Genomic DNA, 26,040 nt, shown 5'->3' with positions numbered 1-26,040 from the left:
CGTTCATGAACTCGTCGCCCTCGTACACCTCGGCGTCGCCACTCCTGCGGGTTGCGCTTGTTGCTGTCCTTGACAACATGCAACTCGGCGGCACGGACCTTCATGTCGGCCTCGAGACGGGCCACGTAATCAGGCGTGATGACCAGAGCGTTGCGGTCCTCGTCCAGCGTATTCCTGCAGTCCTCACGGTGCTCGTCGAACAGCTTGCAGTCGGAATCGCGGTCCTCCGTAAGAGCAGCGCGCTTGAACAGAAGCATGGTCTGCGACTTGGTCTGGCGGGAAAGCTGGTCGCTAAAGACGTCTGTGCGCTTCTTGCCGCGCGTGATGCGGGCGTCGTGCTCATCCAGACGCGACTTGGTGATGTTGATGCGCTGAGTCTACACTGGGTGCTCATCTAGCGCTTGATTATACATGTTTCGCTACCGCTCTGGCCCACTTAAGAATCGACAGCTCGCTTTTCAAACCATAATTCTTCATAATTTTTTTGTTTGAAAACTGCAAAATAACTATCAGACTATCCGTTTTCGCGTGATATAATTGGATGTCAATATTGTGGTTTCTACTCAAAATTTCCGTGCGCGGTTCTTCAAGTCAACCAGCACGCAATCACGTAAAATGCGTAATAGAATAATTTATTCGAGTCAGAAGGTCAGAACTGGCGTCGACGGCGGCGGGGAGGACGTTGAAGGCAGCTTCGTTGCAGCAACTCCAGAAAAGGAGGGCATCCCAGAGCCCCGTGTTTCTCCTTCAATACATCAACGACCTGCACGCAGAACTCCACCCTCGACCTCATCGTCAACAGCTCGTGTTTCTCCATATCCTTTGCGTGAGAGGACCCCGCCGCAAAGATCCCCAACTCCAGAAACTTCAGGCAGTGTACGAGTGCGTGTATCTCTAGATACTTCGCCTGAGAGCACCGACCAACATCGTCTGCAACTGGTAGTCCAAGGGATTGTCAAAAACACTGTCGGACAGCGCGATTCTTCAGGCACGCAACTGGACATTTTTTGCGGCCAATGGTTCCTTCTTTAGTGATATCATGCACAAGTTGTGGGAGAAGTTTAGCAGCCATGTCAAGGGGCATGCTACAAAAACTGCTGATGCGTGGTCGGTTGAAAGACCTGCAGAATCAGCGTGGAGCGGTGTGATGCAGTTTCCTTTAGCGCTAGCGTTTGCCCGCTGGTACGTCCCTGTTCACTCGTACACGTTTATCCAATTCCCGATGATCCTCAATGTCTTGTGATATATGTGAGTAAGCTGCTCACGCGAATATTCAAGGCAGTAAAATCCGTAGAGGCAGTGGAAAACTGTGTTGGGGTGCGCGTGCTGTCGCGTGACAGCTTCTTCCATCTTCGAGGAGGTCAGTGCTCTATGAGGTATTCCAATGGGTAAATCGGTTGCAAATACACGTAAAACTTTAATAACTAGCGCACCGAAACAACGGGAGGAGAGTACTGCTTCTGTCGGAAATCCTTCAAGAAGCGATAAAAACTTCTTTTGACCAATCAAAGCAGCGTGCGGATTCGATGTGGTCTTCAACCAATCGCCTGAAAAGGCAAACTTTTAGGCCGAAAGCACAATACCAGCTGAAATTGTGAATGCATATGTTCAACGACACGACAGTGCCCCTCCCCAAAATAACACTCCTCCCTAAAATAACCCCACCTTATTAAAGTACACCCCTGGGAGTTATCTGCAGCGGTACTGGTAACAAGGTTGCTGAAACGCATGCTAACCAAGACGAAGAAGCCAGTAGCCTTTTCGACGAAGCTGGACTAATCATCGACAATCTTTAAGTAGGAGGGCCCGTGACTTCAATAGACTCAGTTGGCCTGACATTGATTTGTGCCCCTCCCTATAATAGAGCCGTAACCCCCTAAAATAGTATGTACCTCTGTGGTACTACCGTCACGCAATGTACAGTTATAGATTTTAATTAACAAACAAGACAGACGAATTCTACGAAAAGTAATACATGTATAAATAGACTAACACGTTATTAAGTTTTAAGGGTCTGTACTGTATCGCGGGTCCCCACACGCAAGCAATTTCATGTAAATGATAGATTGCTCCTCTTTAGCGGAGCAATCGACGTAAAACAGGAAAGGCCCGCGATATAGACTCCACGGTGGTGTGTCACACCACCGTGGAGTCTATAATATGTCACACCGTGTGAAGGCAACCTGTGAGCCGATGCATGCACGCCTACTCTCGTGAGTAAGCAGGATGCCTTCCGACTCGTTCTATACAGTACAGAACTAGCGCTGGACACACGTATATATGAGCCTGTGCCAATAATGCTGCTGCAGTAAGCATTTACAGCAAACAATGACTGTCACCTTCACCGGTAAGCTTAAATGCATATTATCCATACATGCTAACAAATTCTTGTCTGCGACCTATTTACAGTACCTGTATTGTGCCGCACAATTTGTGCGGCATGATAGTTTAGTCACCTTTGTTGCGGGGAACTTGGGCGCAGGTAGAAGGAAGTCAGGGTAGGAAGGAGTAAAAAAAGAAGTTAGATTAATGTTTAAGAAAGTAGCGGGCTACTAACAAGAAATTAGTATGCGGCATTCAGAAACATAGTCTAGAATTGCCGCTACCATTCATCGTACTAAAATGTTCCAGACATTCTAGTACAATATTTATTAGAGTCAAAAATACCGTGTCTCTTCATTATTAGTTTATAGAGAGCACGATGGAGAGGCGGTCCCTGTGACGGGCCCTAACCTCAACAGCCTCCCTGGATCGACATCAGGGAACGTCATTGGATAATATAATACACGTGTTTTGATTGGTCTACGAAAACCTTGCTAAAAGTGTTCAGTCAATTTACAAAATGGCTACACGAATTCGTGTTTTTTGCGTTTCTGAAGCTCCTACAGGCCCTACAGCCAAACGGAGACCGGATTTGGACTCTACTCGCCAGGGCAGTTTTCTGAAGAGGTGGAGTCCGAATCGCCATTTGGCCACCTGTGCACCAGGTGGCAGACTGAAAAATGACTCGAAAGTTCAAAACGAATTACTGTTCTTTGATATTGGCCCCAGAACCGTATGAATTATCATCGTGTAACTAGCCTTTTCCGCGACACGGTACAGTTTATGCCAGAAGGAGTACACTTGTATTGAAGTTAATAGCAGTTACAACACGTGGCCATCTTATCGGAGCGTGTATGCTAACTTAGAGAAGCTCAATGCCAACAGAATCGGCCCACATGACGGACAGCCTTGAATTTAGTAGAGACGACAAACGCAGATGATGCTGGGACGGCATAAGGTCTTATTCTATGGTCCGGCGCGCGGTATAGGATCAATCAGCAGCTCGGGGGCTCATCGAGCTGATCTCGTAGTCTCACATCACAATTTATATTCTACTGTCACCGCACCAGCCACACGCACGTCAAGGACACGCACGTCAAGGCCACGACACCAACAAACTTCGGTGCTTCAACAGCCAGCTTTGGGTATTGCAACGCTTCATTCTCGCTCAGTCGGCGTCATTCAGGATACTTGTGGAGACCAGGCAGATTGGCTCGAGGCTCAGTTATTTAACGCCAGCTTTGAAGATCATGCCTCGGTCGGCGCAGGTGGCCCGGATGGACCCTACTATCGCCGTGCATCTCATTACAATGGCTGCCCCAAAGCAGTTACCTTCGACTACGATTTCTCTATATGAAATAGTACAGTTATATTTCACTAGATAGTCATCATCACATCGGAGATGCTTACTTCGACAGCCTCCCACATCGAGGAATGTGTATGATGCTCTATCTGTCGGATAGTTACCACAGGTGGCTGTTATAACAGTCCTGTACGTACATGAGCATTTACAAGAAGTAGATCTTGTTTTGATATTTATGATCTTTTTCCTTTGACTTTCATTGTCAGATTTGTCACCTTGTGCCGTTTTGCTTTGGCAATAACTGTGCTGATTTCTTGTTTTCATTGTTATTTTGGCTACTCAGGAAAACCTTAGAGGATTAAACCTGTTCACCGTAGTGATTGTTGTTGCTATCGTTTTAGTTATACGAATTTGTAGCAGCTACTTCAGGGAAACCTTTAATTTTAAGGATCAAAACCTGTTCGCTGAATTGTTGCTGCTATCGTTTTATCTTTACGAATTTTTAGAAGCTACCTCAGGAAAACCTTTAATTTTAAGGATCAAAACCTGTTCGCTCTGTTGTTGGCTACTCAGGAAACCTTTGAGGATACACCTGATCACCGTATTTATCTTTATATATTTTGTGTAAGCGTTTTAGCTTTGTTCATTTCTTAAACTGCCATTGTTTTGCTCTTTAATATGTGGATATTTCTTTACAATGTGTGGTTTGTTTTTTGTTTTTCGCTGCTGAGGTTTTATAGAATTGCCTCCCAATTTCATGAAATGGTTGATATAGGTGCTGCAGTCATTTTCAATTTGTTCCGACTATTGTTATTGAGAGCTTATAGTTTTCAAATATTTGTTGAAGAAAGGCTACAGCTTTTAAAAGCATAAATAACATCAAGCAGTGTCATCGGTAGCGTACGCATCATATTTGCAGTAAGTGTGCAGGCTCTCGTCGTTGGGGTTATTTTTCTCCCTAGAGGCTCATCGAGTTGTTTCTCGTTTGGAAGTTTATAATTTTATTTTTACTTCGCAAGCGCTAGCGATAGATTTTGCAAACTATCGAATTCATTGTAGATGAAATTGATGCAGTAAAACTATAGTTTGCTTTCTGTAGACAGAGGCTTCTGTAGGCTTGTCTTGTAGTCATAAAGTGTTATTTTTTTCTCATTCTTTTGGTACTGTTATGCTGGAAATGTTTGAAACTTTTGCCAGTGACAATAAATGCTAAAGTTTGGCGAATGCATGAAAAGTTTTTGGCGTTGATGCCTCCCAGTTTCATACATTTCATTAAGTATTTCTCTCTCAACGTTTGGGGTATATATATTTTTTTCTTCGTACAAGCTAGGCAGCCTTTGTGAAATTTGCAATTTTGTATTTGCATCATGCAAATTGCATGTTTGATTTTGTTCATAAATTTCTTTAGTAATGTGGCATAAATATGTTTTGAGCAGCTAGGTAACAATGCTTGCACCAAGCAGTATTAGGAACACACTTCACTCACATTTTACCCAGCTCACATCTTTGGGGTATTTTTCTCCTAGTGGCTCTTCGGATTGTATTCCGGATTTTATTATACCTTGAAGTAGTGAGAAGCATGGACACTATTTAGTCAATTGACGGAGACATTGCTCATGCAAAAAAGTGTTATTGCTTCGTAGGCTCAATACGCAGTGCGTATGGTACGGAGTCCAGGGAGATTCTCCTCTGGCTCAATACGCAGTGCGTATGGTACGGAGTCCAGGGAGATTCTCCTCTGGCTCGATACCGCGTGGCAGACGTGCTGCTGGCGTAGAGGGCAACATGGCCTCCCAGTATGGCGATCTATTGCACATGCAGCGCTACAGCTCAGTGGCTGGCGCAAAGTTGGCAACGTGGCCTAACGCAGGCAAGTGTCCGTCTCACTCAGGTCTCCTTCACCTCCTTGTGCCCCTGGCCATTCATGCGGCTTGGAGGTGTGTTGTCTTGCAGCGTCCAGCTCGCCCCTGGAGAAACGTTGGGCTCATAACCTGTTGCGGGGAACTTGGGCGCAGGTAGAAGGAAGTCAGGGTAGGAAGGAGTAAAAAAAAGAAGTAAGATTAATGTTTAAGAAAGTAGCGGGCTACTAACAAGAAATTAGTATGCGGCATTCAGAAACATAGTCTAGAATTGCCGCTACCATTCATCGTACTAAAATGTTCCAGACATTTTAGTACATTATTTATTAGAGTCAAAAATACCGTGTCTCTTCATTATTAGTTTATAGAGAGCACGATGGAGAGGCGGTCCCTGTGACGGGCCCTAACCTCAACAATCTTCAATCTGAAACTGTTGCATAATCTTTTTTCTAGAACTCAGTTGTCGACTAAGCATAACCATAGACTGTACATGTTTATTTACATTATTTTGCTTGCATTTAAATGTAAATTAGAGCGACAAGAAGAGTGACCAGAGACACGCACACAACCAAGCAGAAAACTGTGAGCCACTTCAAAACTCACAATTCAATTTGACCCGACAACTATAACAATCATGGGCGTTGTCAGTGACGCGCCTTGGCTAGCAGAGGGCACGCGGATCGGGCTTGAGTCGACTTGGACGTGTGTAGCGGCCTTGGCTGGCAGAGGGTCGCTTGTGTGGGTCGACTTGAGCTTGAGTTGGAAGATTTGAAAGTGAATTAAATTATGGATGAGCGGCAAGGCTCTCTCTGTTTAAACTACTGCTACGTTCAAACATTCAAACTGTTCAAACGTTTGAAATGTTCTTCTTCTCGAGAAACTTGTTGCACCTTCTCGAGTTCTTATCCTTGTCCTTCGCCACAGGATTCATCCATATCAGGCAGGCAGTCATGTCATACTCCCCCCATGAACCTGTGCGGTTTAACAAGGAAAGATGCGGCGGATGCTGACTTGCTGCGTCGTTGCACCTTTGTCGATGGTGACCGTGCCGTTGGTGTGCACTAGCTTGATGGTATACGGGCCGTGTGCAACAGCTCGCGTCTTGGATCGAAAAGCTTTCGGGATCCGAAGCATGACATTGTCTCCTGGATTGTAGAAGTGCTCGATGCGCTTGTCGTTCTCGCGATCGTTGTCAGCGAGGATCGCCTCGAACCTTCTCTTGGACAGATAGCTCCAGTTCGCTTGATGCAATTGGCGAGATATCATGTCTTGGCCGAAGACGAGTTGTCCGGGTGACGCATTCAGAATACTGTGGTAACTGGCACGCACTGCAAATGCCGCGTAGTTTAACGCCTTCTTCCAGTCCACATTCTCGTAGCACCGAACGATATTTAGTAGCTCCAAATGAACTCGTTCGCAGATGGCATTGGCTTGTGGGTTCTTAACGGTAATGGGCTTCGCCGTGATACCGTAGCTCAGCAAGAGCTCTTGAAATTCTTTTCCAGTAAACTCTGGGCCTTGGTCGTGGATTACTTGTTTTGGACGAGGGTACCGGCAGAGCCATTGACGGTCGAAGCTCTCAGCTGTCGTTAGCGCCTCCTTGTTGGGCTGGACGGCGACTTCGAGCCAGCGTGTGGCGTGGTCGATCATTGTGATACCATAACCACCGTCGTCGTAAGGACCAATTAGGTCAACGTGTACCACATCCCATGGATTCGCTGTCTTCAACGTTCGTGGGGGCAATAGTCCGTAGTCCTGCTTGCCACCGTGTACTTTTGCACGCTTGCACACAAGACACTTCTTGACGAACGCTGTGATAAAGGCCTCCATACCGGGCCAGTAGAGAGCTTGATGCATCGTCTTGAATTGACGCTCATGGCCAGGATGTCCGAGGTTCTGATGATACCAGCTTACGAGATCCTCGCGCAGCGATTCAGGAATAACAACTCGCTTCTGATACGCGACCAGTGGACAACCAAGAAGAGGCATGAGCTTGTAGTCAGGATTGTTGGTTCCGGCAAGACATGCAGACTTGATCGTCTGAATTGTTTCATCTTTCTCTTGATGATCTCGGATGACTGGGCCGTGCATTACGCACTCAGGCTCGTCAGTCGCAGCGTAGATCTCTTCGTCAAGCGTCTGCTGTTGGTTAGAGTCGAACTGCATACGTGAGAACGCGTCAGCACCGATGTTCTTGGAACCCTGGATGTAGTGTAGTTTGAGTCGGTACTCAGAAAGAAGTAGCTTCCAGCGCTTCACGCGCAAATTCGTCTCTGTCGGGTAGATTAAATTTTTGTGATCGGTGTGGACCACGACCTCGAAGCCAAGTAACATAGTTCGATACTCGCGAAGCAGAGACACGATGGACAACAATTCCAGTTCCATCGTTGTGTAGTTGATCTGGTACTTGTTCAGTGACCGAGAGTAGCAGGCAAGAATGGATTTCTGCTGCATGATGATACCTCCAAGCTGCTTTCCACTGGCATCGGCGTACACATGAAAGGGTTGGTCGAAATCTGGAAACGCCAGGAGTACAGCTTCGGCAAACGCCTTCTTGATAGCGTTGAACGCGTCTGTGTCGCTCTGCAGCCAGGTAAACGGGACCTTGTTGCTGGTGAATCGGTTGAGCGGAGCACATAGTGCAGCTTTGTTAGGTACCATGTCGCGATAATAATTTATCATTCCAAGGAACCGACGGAGTTCCTTCCTGTTCTTGGGCACTGCGATTTGCTGTATGGCTTGAATTTTCTTGGCCTGCGGCTGAATGCCTTCAGCAGTTAGCGTAAAGCCTAGGTAGTCAACGGAGTCACGTAAGATGTGGCATTTCTTGCCGTTGAGGGTGATATGGTTTTGTTGAGCCTTTCGAAAACCACACGAAGGTGCTCCAAGTGTTCTTCCTCGTTGCGAGAAAACACCAGTATGTCGTCGAGATAAACCACAACGAATTCGAGATCTCCAAAGATCTTCTCCATAGACGCTTGATACTCATCAGGTGCGGTTGCAACGCCCATGGGAAGTCTTTTGTGCTGGAACTTGCCCCATGGCAAGCAGAAAGCTGTGTATGGCCGGCTTTCTTTGGCAAGTCGACGCGCGTAGTAACCCATGTTCGCATCAAATGATGAAAGGCACTTCGCCCCTGCGAGGCGCATGAGAATTTCGCGGATCTTGGGCACGTAGTACGGGCTGCGGCGCAGGTACCTGTTCAGTAGTCGGAAGTCGATCAGCAACCGTAACGAACCGTTCGGTTTGACTATGAAGAAAGCTGGAGAGGCCATTTCCGAGTCGTAAATCTGTTCGAGGACGTCTTGGTTGACCAATCGCTGGATTTCTTTCTTGGCTTTGGCTTCGATGCTCCTTGCAATCGCGTACGGTTTTGCATGCACGGGCTTAAAGTCAGGAGACAGAGGAAGCACGTAGTCGTCGAACTTCATTCTGCCAAGATGGCCATCGTATAGATGCGCGTACTGCTGCAGGAGATGCAGGTAGCGTGCAGCCAATTCTCCAGACACCGTGTCAGGCATCAACTCAGTCGGTTGGACTGCATCGTCGCTTGTCTCCTTGTACTCGTCGGGGAACTCGGGGTCGGTATTCGTATCCAAAGCCGTCGCAGTAACCGGAGAGCCCGTGTTCAGCGCGGTGGAGCAGCCATCCCATTGAACGATTTTATCCTTGAAATTGAGCACAATGCCCAGTGCTTCCATCAGGTCTCGTCCAATGACCATTGAGTCTGTGCTGCTCTCAAGGACCTCAAACCGGTGGGTAATTCTGACCGACGGGTTGAGCTTGGTGAACTTGAACTGCACGATGGCGCTACCGTCACTCTTGACCGGACCACCTGCAGTCTGAAAGGTTGTGTTGGACGCGACTTGTCTGCGTCCGTGCTTGGCGATAGCTTCCATAGCTGCCGCATTGATTACACTCTTCGATGCTCCACTGTCCAGGAGGGCTTCAATAGTGGAGTGTTCGCCACGTAACTGCACGTCAATGCGCAATGGCGCCTTTGTGGTAGAAGGCTTCTTATTTACCAGACCGATGAACTTGAACTCTTCATCCTCGTCACTGGACTCACTGTCAGCTTTGTACACCTTCGGGTACTTCTTCGACTTGGACGGCTTCTTAGTTTCAGCTTGTTTGTGTTCGGCTGGTTGCTGCTTCTTGAGTGCGAAGCAGTCACTGGTGTTGTGGGATGAGGTCTGATGGTGTGAGCACCATTTACCCTGTCCTTTCTGTGTTGGTGCAGCAGAGTTCCCGTGCTTGTTCTTGTCATTACCGCTCTTGTGTCGCTCCAAGTGGGTAGACTTGCTCGGTTGGGAGTAGCGAGAAGGCTTCTGCTGCTGATTGCTGTTTTTGTCCTTCGAGATGGACTTCTCGCGCATTTCAATGCGCTCGAAGTACTGAAGTAACTCACTCATTCTTTCGTGGACGATTCCAGACGCGGCAAGTTTGTCTTGCCACGCGTGAGGCATGGCACGCTTCAGGAAGCGGCACTGCTGTACCTCGGGGAGACTTTCAGCGTTCACTGGTAATTCAGCGAACATACGCACGAGTTCCTTGAGCCGTCTGTAGACTTGCTGTACTGACTCGTTCGAGCGCTTGGTTAGGTTCCAAAGTTCTTCGTCGAGGGTCTCGCTGTAGTCGAGAGGGACTAGTTGCTGGCCGATATTCTCGTAAAATTGGGAAAATGAGAATCCTTCCTGCGCCGCCTGTCTCGCAGCATCTTCGACATCGTTCTTCATCTCACCGTCAAGTAGTAGGAGAAGTTGTAGTGCGGCTTGTTCGACGTTCCATCCTTTCTGCTGGGCTAGACTCTTAAAGCGCATGCTCCATCGCAGCCAGTCCTTGGCATTGCCGCCGTAGAACTTGGGGATGTTGATCTTCGCGGTGTCGGCCGGAGCGTGCTCAGTCGCTGGGCTCGTGACGATAGTGTAGGTGACGTAGTCGTTCTTGTCGTGAGACTGTCGCACCATCTTGGAAGGTCTTGAATGATTGATCCGTTCCAAATATGATATATCAAAATGACGCGCCTTGGCTAGCAGAGGGCACGCGGATCGGGCTTGAGTCGACTTGGACGTGTGTAGCGGCCTTGGCTGGCAGAGGGTCGCTTGTGTGGGTCGACTTGAGCTTGAGTTGGAAGATTTGAAAGTGAATTAAATTATGGATGAGCGGCAAGGCTCTCTCTGTTTAAACTACTGCTACGTTCAAACATTCAAACTGTTCAAACGTTTGAAATGTTCTTCTTCTCGAGAAACTTGTTGCACCTTCTCGAGTTCTTATCCTTGTCCTTCGCCACAGGATTCATCCATATCAGGCAGGCAGTCATGTCATCAGGCGTGGTGTCAACCCCCTTCTATTAGCAGGGCTCCCCGTCATCGCAAAGACTGCCGTGGCTCGCCACGGCGCCGCTCTGTTGCACATGGACGCCTTCCGTGCAGACTTTGAGGCCAACCCCCTCTCCATGGACGAGGTGTGCGAAATCGCCCACAACGACCCAACACCCACGACTCTTCAGCAGATGCGCACGTTTGCCGACGGTAGCATGAAGCTGCGTCTCATTTCGGCGAAGTTCGCTCACAAGGAGCTGCAGTCGAGATACGCACGAGCCGTCATGGAGCTGTCCGACTTGCCCGTGGGTCTGAGCGAGACCACGTCGGTGCGCCACGCTATCAACTTCTACCGCTACGAACTGCAAAGCATCAACCGCACGAAGTCACCGACGAACGCCGCAGAGGACCTGATGTTTACAGAAAAGATGCGCAATGCTAAAGAGCGTGGTTCAAACCTCGTGCCACTCATTTGCTACGGTCTACAGGAACTCAAGGCAACGGATTTGGGCCAGAGCGCACTGCAGCTTGAAAGCGTGCAGGAGAATATCAAGGACCGATTGGACAAGTTTTTTCTTGGCCGCATTGGCATTCGCATGATCATCGGACACCACGTCGAGTCATTGGAGCAAACTGGTGGTCGAGTGCATTTGGTTAATGCCGAGCAGGTCGTTCGCGATGCGTGCAAACAAGCACGGAGGTTGTGTGTCCGGTATTGCGGTATGGCGCCTCCCACTTAGATTCGTGTGACTCCCAGCGCCAACATGCCTTTCTTGTACGTCGAGTCGCACTTGTACCACATGGTGTTCGAGTTGGTCAAGAACTCGATGCGAGCCACCGTGGAGCACCACCGCTCTCGGTCTCAACTTCCACCACGAATTAAAGTGAACCGCTTCGAGCGTGTAATGAACCCGAAGAGTCCGTCGTTGGATTTTTACATCCCAGCCGTCGAGGAGGTTGCAGGAGTCAACATTTACCCGTACGTGAGCAAATACCGCTCGAGTGACGAACTTTCTCCCGTGGAGATTGTGATTTGCCAAGGCAGTGAAGACCTGACCGTCAAGGTGAGTGACGAGGGTGAAGGTGTTCCACGCAGTCGCTGGAACAAGATGTGGCACTACGACTACACCACGAGTCCGTTGTACCCGCCTATTAACTCGGACAACTACCCGACGTACTGCGAGCACTTCAGTGGCGGTGGCTACGGTATGCCTATGGCAGGACTGTTTGCTCGTTACTTTGGTGGCGAAGTAGTTTTCAGCTCGCAGGAGGGCTCCGGGTCAACGGTATTCATCCAGGCGCACCGTTTGGGAACGAACATGGAGCTGGTCCCGCGTTGGAAGAGAATGCTACCATCGGCTTCATCACATCCTCTTTGACAGATTTACCGTTTGCACGCATAGATCTTATTATTATTGGTAGCGCATTTTCTTTAGATTTAAGCAACAACTATTTTTCAATTTATCCTGGTATTGAAGTTAAAGCTAAAACAAATATATTTCTATCGCGAAAAAACATTCATTCGTCGGATATCGTACCCATCGCGTCAGACATTCTGTCTGACATTTTCTGAAAAAGCTAAGTTTCCGGTCAAATCGTAAGCGGCTGGGCTTACTTTTTCATCAACACAAAAAGATCATTACTAAATTTTACTACCGTACCTCCGGCAATATCATAGTCCACCGATTGGCCGAAATTAGATACGTAACGCTCTGTAATTGGCTCAAATAGATGCTAGAGCCGCACAGAAGATGTGACGGGGTCACACAGCACCTTGCGCTAGAGGAAGTTGTCGTTCGAGAGTTTACAAACTCTCAGTGAACGGCAGCTCACAGGTCCCCTTTTGCGTGAAGGGAGCGAAATGACCAATTTAAGGTAGATTATAAACTGAGTATATTTATAGGTACGCTAAGTGTGACGGGGTCACACAGCACCTTGCGCTAGAGGAAGTTATCTTCCGAGAGTATACAAACTCTCAGTGAACGGCAGTTCACAGGTCCCCTCTTTATTCAAAAGAGAGTGGAGTGACCTAAATAAGGTAGATTGTAAACTGAGTATATTTATAGGTAGATAAAGTTCGGGCTTAATACAAACTATAAATTACCTATAGAAATGCAATGTCGTTTGACCAATGGTAGGTGTCACGAGTGGTTCTGGCGGCCACCGTCTTGGGCACGGTGAGTTCCGTTACCCTCCTCCGCTCTTTTCGACGGCCGACCAGATTCGTGTGGGCCACGCTTTCGATGAAGCCATGCAGGGCCACGACGGAGTCGCTGAGAAGTTGTGGGCCGGCCTCGGTCTCCGTGGGACAAGCGCGGCTAGAGCGTACGGTCCCCGTGGATGACGAGGACGGAAGTCATGGGGGACCGGAGCTACTGAAGGACTGTGTATCTTCGCGGTGAGGCGGTGGGGTGAGCGGTACCGCCTCGCTGTCGTGGTGTACAAAATCGTGGGCGATGATTGCGAAACGGTGCCTGACGGCGGGAACGAGGACCATGGAGGACGAAGTGCGGGTCGCAAGGAAGAAGGTAAGAGGTCAGTCGTGAATTTTCCTTGGAGACAACAAGCAGAAAAGAATTTGTGTTGACATTTGTCTTTAGCTTGTTTCTTCTGTTTATATCTCCGTACTGTTCTACTTCTATACAGCGTCGACCGTCCCATCCAAGGACGGCTCGCGACACGTGGTGGAGAAGCAGGGTATTGGTCTTCGTTGTGAAGAAGAACCGTCGGAGACGTCGTGGAGTGTGATCCCGTAGTGCAAGGAGGTCTGGTATCGGGCCCGGACGCATAGGGACTGGAGTGTGATTTTCGGCGCGGAATTCCTGGTATAGAGCCCAGGGGCGCATAAGGGAGTGTGAAGTTTGGAGTTTATTCGGCGCGGAATTCCTGGTATCGAGCCCAGGGGCGCATAAGGTAGTATTGGGAACAAGAGTTTGACGAGGGAAGCATTGGAGAAGAGTGTCATGTCGGTATACGTGGAAGACGACTATGAAGAGGACCTGAGGCGGTCCGCTGCCAGAGAGGCGGCTGAAGAAGGACAGAGTCAGGGAGACACTCAGACGGAGGATGTAAACGAGGAAGATGAGGAAGAGAAGACTCCTGTGGGAGTGACAACCGCTGCTGATCGGGACGCTCTACGTAAGAGCACGCGCGACGAGCTACGGGCGGCTGGAGAAGGCCGGTTGGAGGTGACGGGTGGCGTCAAAGACGCGGTCAAGGTAGAAGGAGAGGTGAAAACGGAGCCGGCGCCCGGTACGGGAGGCGGGGTCCCCGGGCCCCGAATGAGGTACCCCTGGTGGAGGAGGGCGTTCCTCTTGAAGACGACTACCAACTTGCCTATGAGCACGGCAGCTGGGAAGTGTTCGGCCAGTACGAGGAGGACGACCCTCCTGTCGAGAATTGGGAACCGGCCAAGAAGAAGAGCCCCAGTGGATTTCATTCCGCAGTACACTGGAAACCGAGGAGCGCCGCTGGGACCGGCCGGCGTTTGACTGGAGCTGGACGTCCAAGGGGTTCGCACCCTCGGACAACACGGTGTTCGCGTACACGGCGTCCGTGCCCCAGCAGCCTTACGAGGCTCCGCCGGTCGCTGTTAAGAAGACGGTCACTGCCAATCCGGTGGCCCCTTACAGGACCACGGGACCGGGCGTGTCTGGGACGGGTACTGCTCGGACGGCTACTGCTGCTACGGGAGGTCAGAGTAACGCGGCGACCCGGACGCATCCTGCTCCGCCTGGAATCCTTAGGACTGGTCCGCGCCCTGCTTGGACGGGACTAGTAGGGAGCGCCCCGGGCGTTCCGCCGCGTTCGGCAGTGGTGCCGCGAGGTCCGCAGGCCCCTCCGCGTGCTGGTGTTCGACCACCGGTCCGGGCCCTGCCTGGGCCGTCACGCCTGCCGAGGCGTGAAGACTGGACCACGAAGATGTCGACTGTGATGAAGGTGCTGCCGATGTTCTACTCGGACACGGCTACGGTGGAGAAGGCGCGCGACTTCTGGGAGCTGTTCGAGGACCACACTGACCGGTTGCCAGACAGAGAGCGACTGTTGGTTTTCCGACAGAAGCTGAAGGGACGTGAGGCCGAAAGATGGTGGAGCAACTCCAGCATCAAGTCGTTCGCGACGCTGAAGGTGCATTTCCACAACCGGTTCCTCAGCAGGACGGCCGACGAGCTCTGGGAGAGACTGTACTCCACTAAGCGTGAACGCGGCGAGTCAGTGGAGGAATGGGGAGACCGAGTCACAGACCTGTGCGACTCCCTCGACTATCCGAACCCTCAGATGCGGTATCAGTTGTTCCGTCGTGGCCTGAAGAACAAGAGGATGCTGGCTGCTCTAGATTCAAGCCCGGCTCGAGATATTCCGGAGGCGTGCGAGTGGCTAATGTTTAAGGACATGCATCGTCCTGTGGAGGAAGACGACGAATTTCCTGACGAGTCGCGGGCGAGGACTGATAGTCACACGGCGACTGTGAACGCTCTAACCCAGAAGCTGGACGACTTCCTGTTGCAGCAGCTGGAATGGCAACACCAGGTGATGGAAGATTTGCAGTCCGTGCCGCCGGCTGCGGTGCCTACTGTATCGGCGGTGGTGCCGAGCTCCGGAGGCCACGGACAGCTCCCTCCCGCTGGTGGAGCTGGTCCGTTCGGAGGTAATCGTGCCCGTCGAGGCATCAAGATGGCGGAGGATGCCCACACGCAAGAAGGAGAACCTGTCTGTGGCCGATGCGACTACAAGGGTCACACTCGCGTGACGTGTTCGCGCCAAACGATGACTTGCCGACGGTGTAACCAGTACGGTCATATTGTGGCTGAGTGTGAGGTGCCGTATACCGGGGCCCGTGGCCCGCCTAGCGGTGGAAACGGAGGAGGAAACTCGACGATGCGGTGTTTCTACTGCCACCAGATCGGTCATAGTGTCTCTCAGTGTCCCGAGATCGCTACGCTGAAGGGATTGGCCACGACTCTGAAGGCGTCGACGGCCGAAGCGTATCGTCAATGACGGGAGCGTGAGGGAGGGGAAGAACGAGTCACTCCTTCCTCTGGTCAAGTGGATGACTCGAGTGGCGACCGAGTGAAGGATGGAAAAGACAAGGCCGTTACAGTGGACGTTGATGAAGAGGTAGCAGTGACGGGGAAAGAGGACAGCGCGGTGGCTGTTGTGGTGCAGAAAGAGAAGAAGACGAAGGAAAAGGAGAAAAAGTCGAGGGAAAAGAGGGGTATCCGGATAGTAGGCACGGAAGAAGAGGGAAACCTTGTCGTGGTGAACGACGCCCCGGAACGGTGTGAGAAGGTAGCCGTGGATCTATCCAAGGTGGCCTCTACGGTGGGAACTACGGTCGCTATCGACGGCGTCGCGGTTCCTGTGGAGACTCTGCCTGTGGGGCAGAAGACGCGGCCGGAACGAAGGATGCGTGCGGAAAGGGTAAGCAGTGTTGATGGACCTAGCGCCGCTGTGATGTACAGGAACAAGGAGGCTGACATGGACAAGGAGGCTGACACGGACGAGGATGCCAAACCGAGCAAGGAGATCGAGCAAACTGAAACTGGCTGTATCTTCACGGATGCGGAACTGGACGCCATGGAGGAGTGTGAGCCCGGCCAAGAGGCTACGGTTTTAGCTGGCGCGAAAGTTAATACGGAAAGTGAAGAATATGACAAGGATTTAGAGAACCGTTTGTACCCGTTGGACGACGCCGTTGTATTGGAGCGTGTGCGACTAAACACTGTGGCCGTAAGGGGCCCTTCAATAGCGGAGTTGTCTCGGTTGTTGGGCATCTCGCCCGAGGTCTTGGAGCGAACTCGCCGTGCCTTCCCTGGAAAGCTTGCCTCGCCGGAGCACTGGCAAGACTGGTTCCGGAAGACGTTGGAGACGACCGAGGAGGCCAAACGGGCCAACCGAGACTTCAAGACGCCCGTAGTAAATGCTGTGCGTACGGCTATTACTACCCTAGGAAGGTCGTCACCGTCGGAGAAGCTGAACGAGGGCCGTGAGAATCCCCGACGAGTGGAGGATCGAGGTGAAGACGACGTCTGTGCCAACATCCTGTTGCCCGCCGTCGGAACGGATGCTGGAGAAGAAGACGGAAGACTTTCACGCCCTGGTGACAGTTCTCCGGTAGATGATTATCGAGGCGTACGTGCGACGGGGCGTACCGTCGCTTATCGCTGGTTGCAGGTGTGCTTGGAGGCTGGTAGCGCGACGGCGTCGACGCCCGGCGAAGACGGACATACGACTGACGGAGTTCAGCCTAGGTGGGACGAGGCGCCTACTCCGGATTGGCAGCGTCTCCGTGCTCTCGCCGAAAGGGGGGCAGCTGGACCTACTAAGAGCGGGGTACTGTGGGGACGTTTAGAGGCATACCTCAGAGCGTACTTGGAGGCGGAAGGAGCTCTCGTCTGGACCAAGCTCCTCCTGCGGGCTAAAAGGGTGAGGAATTCGTCGGCACGACGCCGTGAGCGGCGGAGAACAGCCCGGCGGACGGATGTCTCCACGCTCTTCGAGTCAACGGCTGGGTTGTGCGAGCTGTTGTTCTATCCCGAGGACGAAGACGACGCCTCCCACTACGTGGAGGTGGTGCGGCCGTCACCGAGGGTCGTTACGAAGGTGCCGAAGACCGGCTTGGATGAAGTAGTTACTGTGGAGCTGCCTGGTGGGTTTGGCGTCTCCCACGATGACGTAAGAGCCGATGTCCATGTCGTGGTCGAGGATGGCCGGCGGGTCGTGTGCGCCGTTGGAAACTTTGAGGCACTCTCGAGTGGGTACATTGAGTGCTTACCGTCTCGGATGCTGGCCGACACTGGTGCGACTCTGAGTCTCGTGGACAGTCGAGTATTGAAGCGATTATGCCGGTCCCAGGAGACGCTAGAGCCGTACGGCGGTCAAGTCAAGAGCTCGTCGGGACACCCTCTCAAGATACGAAGATGGATCGGTCTCTCGCTGCGACTGGGAACTGTGGAGGTCTCCCTTAGTGTGCTGGTAGCTGACAAGTTGCACGTCGACGCCATTTTGGGGGTGGACGCCTTGGGTGCTTTTGGGGCGGTGATCGATGTCGCCGAACGAAGGATGACGCTCAAGGATACCGGTGAGGAACTACCGCTCAGGTACACGGTGGTGCAGGACGCCTACATGGCTCAGAAGGCCGCCTCGATACGCCTGCCTCCGCGAGGCCAAGCTCTAGTGATGGCCAACGTCGTCGGCGACGCTGCTGACAAGACTACGGTCCTGGTGGAGAGCACCGTTGATCTCTCGCCTACTCTGTGTGTCGCGCGGACCTTGTGCACGGTGGAAAACGGCCAGGTCCTAGTCGAGGTGTGCAATGCTTCGTCCGACGTGAGTTGGGTCAAGAAGGGCTCCACGGTCGCTTGCGTGTCCGTGATTCCTGAGTCGGCGTTTGGCCCTCCCTCGCCTTCCGTGCCTACCGGCGCGGCAGTCGAGTCGACGGAGTCCCAAGAAGCGAGAGTGTCGTCGGCCTCGGGGAACGTTGAGTTAGTGGAGCTCGAGAAGATCGAGAGCCCCGAGCCGACGGTGCCGCCCGACAAGGAAGAGAAGGGCGAGGCGGATTTCTCACAGTCCAAGTTGACGGACGAACAGATTGAACTGTTCCGCGAGGAGCTGACCCGCTTCGACGACTTATTCGTCACGTCGTCCATGAAACCTGGGAGGACAGACCGACTCAAGTTTGAGATAGACACCGGGGATAATAAGCCCATAAAGCAGCCGCCCTACCGTGTGTCGATGGCGGAAGGGGAAGTCATGGAGGCTGAAGTGCAGCAATACCTGGATCTCGGGTTGATCAGGCCGTCGAACAGTCCTTGGGCTAGTCCCGTCCTGATGATCCGGAAGCCGGACGGAGGAATTCGCTTTTGTATTGATTACCGGAAGCTTAATGCTGTGACGGTGACGGATTGCTATCCTATGCCACTGATTGACGATATCCTGGATGTATTAGGAGGTGCGCAGATCTTCTCTACGATGGACATCGCGTCCGGTTACTGGAACGTGCCGATGGACGAGGGCAGCGTGGCCAAGACGGCGTTCACGTGTAAGTTTGGCCTGTACGAGTGGCTGGTGATGCCGTTTGGACTCTGTAATGCGGTGCCGGCGTTCGAACGGTTGATGGAGACCGTCTTAGTGGACTTGAAGTGGCGAGTGTGCTTGGTGTACCTGGATGACTGTGTGATCTTCAGCCAGGATTTCCCTACGCACCTAGTGCGTGTCCGTCAGGTGCTGACTCGGTTCCGTGAGGCGGGATTCAAGCTCAAGATGAAGAAGTGTCATTGGGGGCGGAGTCAAGTGGCATTCTTGGGTCACATTGTGACGCCGGCCGGCATTCTGCCGAACCCTGAGAAAGTGAAAGCGGTGATGAACATCCGGCCGCCGAGGGACCTGCACGAGATTCGGTCGTTCTTGGGCCTGACGAGCTATTTCCGGAGGTACAAATCTGGATATCGGCGCCTCTGGAGAGACTGAAAGCGAAGGATGCTCCGTTCGAGTGGAACGAGGACTGCGAGGCTTCGTTTCGGCAGCTGAAGAGAGCTCTTATGAAGCCTCCTATCCTGGCCTATCCGGACGGCCGGAGGCGATTCAAGTTGTTTGTGGACTCCTCCCGGTACGCCGTCGGTGCTTGTCTGATGCAGGAAGTTGATGGCCGTGACCGTGTAGTGGCTTACGCCAGCAAGTTGTTGACCGGCTCGCAGAAGAATTGGATTAACAACCAGGATGGGATTTCGGAGATTGAGTGCTGGGGCGTCGTCTGGGCTACGCGTAAGTTTCGGAGTTATCTCGACAAGCGCGAGTTCGACGTGTACACGGACCGCCAAGCGCTAACGTGGGTCTTCAGTCCCGGCAATCGGACTTCGAACGCTAAACTGGCCCGGTGGGCCATGGAGCTGTCGAGTCTGCAGTTCAAGATACACCATAAGCCCGGTACGGCTATGGGGCATGTGGACGGTCTCTCTCGGCTACCAGTGGGCAAAGTGGCGGCGCTGACTATGAACGACCTACTGAATCCGGACGACGACGACGTGGGTCCGTCTTCAATCGGGGAGCATTCGAGTCCCGAGGCGGACGAAGAAGTGGAATACGCCGACAGAGCTGCTGGCGACCCGGCCGATGGGCACGTTGACGACCGTGGGCCGGTTGAATTACGCGAGAATCCTGTCAGAGAAGAAGTCGGACCGGTCGCCCCGTCACCCGTCGACCAGTTTAGCCTTGATCGTGAGCAGTTCGTGAGTGAGCAGTTGAAGGTGCCGTGGATCAAGGCGCTGGTGGCCTTCTTGCTGGACGGTGCGTTGCCACTGGATCCATACCTGCGAGCGCGAGTGGTGCGGATGGGACCTCGGTACTCCGTCCAAGAAGGAATGCTCTTGCGTCTCATAAACTTGCCGGCTCGAGCCGGCCCTGCTCGCTCGGTCTCAGTCCCCGTCGTGCCCTTGACATACGTGGAAACGGTGCTGCATTTCTGTCACAAGGACGAGCTATCGTCTCACATGGGACTGACGAAGACGACGGAGAAGGTTAGACGGCATGCCTTTTGGCCAGGCGGGACGAAAGATGTTGAAGAGTACGTCCGCACCTGCAACGAGTGTGGCGGCGGGAAAGGACCGCGACCGTGGCGTTCTGGACTCATGCAGCGCATGCCGGTGGCTGACCTGACTAATCCGTTCTCATTGCTAGTGGTCGATGCTATAGGACCTTTGCCCTTGACTGGGAGAGGTCACCGGTATATCCTCGTGTTTGTAGACTACTTCACGCGGTGGGCGGAAGCCTTTGCGGTAGAACGTTTGGATGCGGTAACTTTCGTGGATACTATGGTGAACGGAGTGGTTGCTCGGCACGGAGTGCCGTCGCGACTGTTGAGCGACAACGGGTCGAACTTCACGTCTGAGGTGGCCAAGTCATTCTATCAGACTTTGGGGGTCAAGAAGCTGTTTGGGTCAGCGTACCATCCTCAAACGCAAGGTCTAGTCGAACGGTTTAATGGTACCTTGATTGGGATGCTACGGATGCATGTAAGCGAAGCTCAGACGGACTGGGACCTCTACCTGCAACGGGTGTTGTTCGCGTACAGGACGTCGTATCACGAGGCTCTCGGTGACACTCCTTTCTTCTCACTATACGGACGTGACCCGGCGTTGCCGCTGGATGTGGCGTTCCTGAACTTGGGCACCAAGTGGAAGAGCAACGAAGTGGCCCAATATAGGCGTGAACTGTTCCGATCCTTGCGCGACTCCAGACACCTCGTGGAGCGACAGTTGCTGAAGGCGCAGGACCGCCATGAAAAAAAAACTGGAGCGTCAAGTCGCTGTGGAGTTTGCAGTAGGTTACCCGGTCTGGGTTTATCAGGTATTCAGGACCAAGCGAGGAGAAGTGCGGACGAAGAAATTGTCGTTCTCATGGCACGGGCCTTACCGAGTAGTTGAGAAGGTGGGCGACAACACTTACAGGATTGCGATACCCTCGCACCCCGACCGAGTCGTGCCTGTGAACGTCAACCGACTCAAGAAGCTCCGAGGACGGTGGACTCGGCCCTTCATGGATTAAGTGCCCGAGGGTTTGGAGGAGAACGGTGACGAGATCGAAGACGGTCCGCTAGACGAGGCTGATCTGCCTGCTTCCAGTTTCTCGGAGAGGTTGACCGTCGGAATGGGGGACACTGCGCTGACAGGAGTCACTGCTCCTCTACTGGAGGTGGTGGCCAAACGTGTGGTTAACCGTGGCATCGAGTATTTGGCGCTGGCCGCTAACTTTGAGACGTTCTGGTTGCCGAGGGCGGCACTGTCGCCTGAGTACGAGTCGCTGATCTCGGCTTTCGAACAAGCCGAACGGAAGAAGCAGCGGTTACCCGAGTTAAGACGGAGCTCTCGCCTGGCGGATGCGAACGCGGAGGTCGGTGATTACGATTTACTGATGGAGTAGCCTGTGTCCGTGAATAAGTGTCTGTGGTGTCAGGATTGGATGAATTTCGATAAGTGGATTGGGTACCAGGACTCTTACGCGGACGGACCAGGTGTGGAGTTTATATTACATGTTTAAATTTGGAAAAGAGAAACGATGGAACGGGCTGACAACGAGAACAAAAGAAAGATTAACGAAAGCAAGTGTATTAGGGAAGGGATTACGAGTACGGACGGGAGGCACTACGCTACGGTACGACGCCGAGCGCGTGTTGTCGGTGGTTACTTGGTCTTCTTGGTGGACGCGGCGCCTTCTTAGCCTCCCCGTCGCCCGAAGACTTCTTGGAGGACGTCACGCCCGAACCGTGGCTGCGGTCAACCGAGGACGCGTCGCTGTTGGACTTGGAGGTGGCCTTGCTCTCCGTGATCTCGCCGTCTTCCGCTTCCTCTTCATCGCCGGCTGCCTCTTCGCGGTCTTCGGCCTCTTCTTCGTCGTCTTCGGCGTCCTCGGCGGCGTCGTCGGCTTCATCGACCTTGTCTTCCTCCTCCTCGTCGACGTCGGAGCCGGAAACCGTGAGCGAGGGCCGGGCTGGAAGAGGCGCAGAAGGAGGCAAGGCCGAATAGCTGTCGTCGTCTTCGCCTTCGAAGTCGGAGTCGTCGTCCCCTCGCTCGGTCACGTCGTAAGGCTTGACGTCGTCCAGCGCTTCATACGTACCGTCCAATTGCTGCTGCACAATGTTGGTCTGAACCTCGCGGAGCGACCGATCCGAGAGGAGCCGCTTCCAAACGCCGCTAGTCTTGTTACCAACCCAAGCAGGGTTGGGAGGCGACCGGCTGGCAACGTCCATGGCGATGCGGCCCAGGGCGACGTCCGAGAGGCGGAGGTGGGGCTTCCGAGTGATGTCCAACGCCTGGGTCTGCTCCAGCAGCTCCGGAACAGAACTATAGCCGTCTTCGTCGATGGAGAACGGATCGAGAGCGCGGGCGATGGTCCGGTCGTAGAGAGCCCTATTTTTCTTGTAGAGCGTAGCCAGGTCGACTTGGGCGGCTTGAGTCTTGGCCGCTACCGAGTGAGCGGCCGCCTTGCCCCCGTACCACATCAGGTTGTCGTGGGCCTTGTCCTCCAGCTGGGCCAGGAAGCTGTAGTAGCCGAACACCTCGATGTTCGCGCGGATGAATCGCAAACGGGCCTGCACGGCGACGGACTTCTTCTTGCGGCGTGCGTCGGAGTTGCCGGTGGGTGCGTAGAGGGCGCAGATGAAGAAAGTAGCGCGGTGCTTCATCCAGAAGCGCCAGTGCAGAAGATGAAGCAGCGGGTGCTCTTGCGGGTCGCACCAGGCTCGCTGCCCGGACCACGGATACGCCAGCCGGAATGAAGTCTTCCCTCGTCCTGCCGCCTCCTTGATAAGGCGATTCACGTCACGACGGATCGCGGCCGGCACGTCGTCGGGGAGCTCGAGGGAATACTTCAGGGAGTTCGCGGTGGTGCGTCGCTTCTTGGCCGGACGCTTCGACTGGGCCTTGTTGCGCGGGGCTGGGCGCTTGATGGTCGTGTCGGGCTAAGAGAGCATGAGTCGGGGGCTGTCCGTCTTCGATGGAGCCGGGCGGCGGCAACAGCGTCACGACCTCCGTCAGCGTGGCCGGTAGGGAGTCGTCATCCGCGATAAGGGCGAGGGCGAGGGCGTCGACTGCCTGCAGCCCCGAGGAGGCCTCGTTGACGGCCAGGTGATCTCGGAGCTCGGCGTAGAAGTCCACTTGGGCGCGCAGGACATTGTCTCCTCCGACGGCTTGCCCTTGCTGTCGAGGCGGGCGCGGAGACGGCGGACGACGACATCCTTGCTGGATTCCTTGGTCCTGGCCATGGTTGAAGGCGGGAAGAACTGTGGCGGCGTGAGGAGAAGGAAACGAATGCGGAAATGCGAGAAAGACTGGATCTTACCGCTAGGCTGATGGTTCTTGACCTAGTCAGGGACCGTCAATGGTTCAGTGATACGCCAGATGCGCTGGGGGGGGAGACGGTTTGTCCCCCGTGATCGACGGTTTGTGACGAGGGCCCGGCACGGTCCCAGATCCGATTACGAGGGATTGTGGGTTACGGCGTGGACTCGCCCCAGCGCCGAGAAGTGACGGTGATGGAGTTCTTTTAACGATGATTGATGGCTCCTGCCTATCTGGACCGGCCTAGCGCTGGTACGCACGACTACTCAAAGATCGGACTCCCTGCGTTCGGGGCTGCGCTACGATGATTGAGTTGCTCGCTGAGGCTACGGAGTGGTGCGTCTGGCTTGCCGGGATCTGCTGGGCGTTTGGGTGGTGCGTCGTGCGTCATCCGTGGACAGAGATGGCGTGGGCGGCAGCCGTCCGCCACTGGTCTGGATTGTTCTGGGGCCTGAGCGGCGCCGTCGGCTGGATGATCACCAAGCCGTTGTGGTGTGTGGTGGGGCGGATCGTTGGCGCTGTATTGGAATTTGTGATCAAGTGAACCGGGCTGTGTAAGACTTGCATCCGGCGCTACCGGATCTTCGCCGACTACGTGAGGATTGCGGAAAGGACTCCGGCAGTGCGTCGCTGGAAGCTGTACGAGGCGTTGTTCCAGACGCCGATGGTGGTGCTAGAGGACGAGGCGGAAAGCGAGGACGGGTTGGGACGTCTTGCCCACCGCTGGCTGGAGGCCTATCACGCCTTGTGGTGCGTGTTCCTACCCGACGTGCTCGAGTTGAGCTGCAAGTCTACAGTGAAGTATTGGTATTGGCTCCAGCGCGGAGTGTCACCGAGCAATTGACCGTGCGTGCTGTTGTTTTCCGCGCTTTTCGCGTCACTCATGGAATTGTTTGCCTACGCCGGCCTGTACACGGCCGTCTACGTGTACGAGTTTGTGGAATGGATTCTCTATGGAAGCTGCGGCGTCGGGGCGCTACTACTGCTGGGGACCTACGTACTGGCGGAAAGGCATTTTGGTGTCGACGGCGGATTCGCCTGGAACTACGATATGGTGCTTGCCAGTGGTTTGACCGTTTTGCTAGCCGTTACTAGCCGCCTACTGCGATGGGGCGAGGCCTCCAAGGGCCGACGCACGCCTAAGCAAGTCGCTGAGGATAGATACGCCCGGTGGACGAAGGACCTTGAGGAGCAGGAGCAGGCCGAGCGCCTCAGCGAAGCGTTCTGGAAGGCCGACGGCTGTGTGGGTCCCAAGCCAAAGGTGCGGCGGCTGAGCGAAGTGCGGGCGCGCCGAGATGCTCACCGTTCCCGGAAAGCTGATCAAGGCCCGACGGGTGCTCGACGAGGGCGTCAAGCTTCAGTCGGGGAGGGTGTCACGAGTGGTTCTGGCGGCCACCGTCTTGGGCACGGTGAGTTCCGTTACCCTCCTCCGCTCTTTTCGACGGCCGACCAGATTCGTGTGGGCCACGCTTTCGATGAAGCCATGCAGGGCCACGACGGAGTCGCTGAGAAGTTGTGGGCCGGCCTCGGTCTCCGTGGGACAAGCGCGGCTAGAGCGTACGGTCCCCGTGGATGACGAGGACGGAAGTCATGGGGGACCGGAGCTACTGAAGGACTGTGTATCTTCGCGGTGAGGCGGTGGGGTGAGCGGTACCGCCTCGCTGTCGTGGTGTACAAAATCGTGGGCGATGATTGCGAAACGGTGCCTGACGGCGGGAACGAGGACCATGGAGGACGAAGTGCGGGTCGCAAGGAAGAAGGTAAGAGGTCAGTCGTGAATTTTCCTTGGAGACAACAAGCAGAAAAGAATTTGTGTTGACATTTGTCTTTAGCTTGTTGCTTCTGTTTATATCTCTGTACTGTTCTACTTCTATACAGCGTCGACCGTCCCATCCAAGGACGGCTCGCGACACGGTTGGCTTTGAACGACCTTGGTACCTTGTACCAAATATCCCGGAGTATGACGTGTCATACACCTGAAGTGTGAAGTGTCACACTTCATGTAACCAGGGTACACTTATGGCTACGTACCCCGTTACACCCTCCCCCACTTAGGTTCGGTTTACCGACCAATCAGAATGAAGAGGTGTTCGTCACAAACTCTCATTCTCAAAGTCGAAAACCATCGACTTGGCCGCGCGAGCGCGGCGGAGGCTCACTTCACAGTTAGAGCCTCGCGCAGCAACCTGTGCGCTCTTCGTCTAGGTCTCCAATTCGACCGTTACCATGCCTCGTGGCACAGCAAAGAGCGGTGCTAAGACACGCTCCAAGGCTGCGGCCGGTAAGGGGCAAGCCAAGAGCACGAAGCCTCACGGCAAAGGCTCGGCACTCAAGGAGGCTACTCAGGTGGCCTCCGAGGCGATCGGTTCCTCGGGTGACGCGGCTGTGGGCAAGCGTGCAAG

The 26,040-nt window shown here is 53.5% G+C and overlaps 4 protein-coding genes across 4 annotated transcripts; 3 read left to right on the top strand and 1 right to left on the bottom strand.

Moving 5' to 3' along the window:
* Window positions 1–10,996: 10,996 nt before the first annotated feature.
* PITG_01461 (pyruvate dehydrogenase [lipoamide] kinase, putative) lies at window positions 10,997–12,184 on the top strand (the record flags this gene model as incomplete). The annotated part of the gene is made up of 5 exons (XM_002908081.1): window positions 10,997–11,086; window positions 11,213–11,476; window positions 11,546–11,644; window positions 11,705–11,770; window positions 11,831–12,184. The coding sequence occupies 5 exons, from the start codon at window positions 10,997–10,999 to the stop codon at window positions 12,182–12,184; spliced, it is 873 nt and encodes a 290-aa protein (XP_002908127.1).
* Window positions 12,185–14,753: 2,569 nt separating this feature from the next.
* PITG_01460 (uncharacterized protein) lies at window positions 14,754–15,859 on the top strand (the record flags this gene model as incomplete). The annotated part of the gene is made up of 3 exons (XM_002908080.1): window positions 14,754–15,258; window positions 15,454–15,628; window positions 15,832–15,859. The coding sequence occupies 3 exons, from the start codon at window positions 14,754–14,756 to the stop codon at window positions 15,857–15,859; spliced, it is 708 nt and encodes a 235-aa protein (XP_002908126.1).
* Window positions 15,860–21,948: 6,089 nt separating this feature from the next.
* On the bottom strand, window positions 21,949–24,029 carry PITG_01459 (uncharacterized protein; the record flags this gene model as incomplete). The annotated part of the gene is made up of 3 exons (XM_002908079.1): window positions 21,949–23,259; window positions 23,327–23,580; window positions 23,918–24,029. The coding sequence occupies 3 exons, from the start codon at window positions 24,027–24,029 to the stop codon at window positions 21,949–21,951; spliced, it is 1,677 nt and encodes a 558-aa protein (XP_002908125.1).
* A 660-nt stretch (window positions 24,030–24,689) lies between these two features.
* On the top strand, window positions 24,690–25,214 carry PITG_22683 (secreted RxLR effector peptide protein, putative; the record flags this gene model as incomplete). Its single annotated transcript, XM_002908078.2, has 1 exon — window positions 24,690–25,214. The coding sequence occupies one exon, from the start codon at window positions 24,690–24,692 to the stop codon at window positions 25,212–25,214; it is 525 nt and encodes a 174-aa protein (XP_002908124.1).
* Window positions 25,215–26,040: the final 826 nt, after the last annotated feature.

This window comes from Phytophthora infestans, genomic scaffold, assembly GCF_000142945.1.
Source record: "Phytophthora infestans T30-4 supercont1.2 genomic scaffold, whole genome shotgun sequence".
NCBI classification, from domain to species: domain Eukaryota; phylum Oomycota; class Peronosporomycetes; order Peronosporales; family Peronosporaceae; genus Phytophthora; species Phytophthora infestans.
Note: the sequence above shows the minus strand (reverse complement) of the source record. Positions and strands in the feature narration are given on the sequence as shown.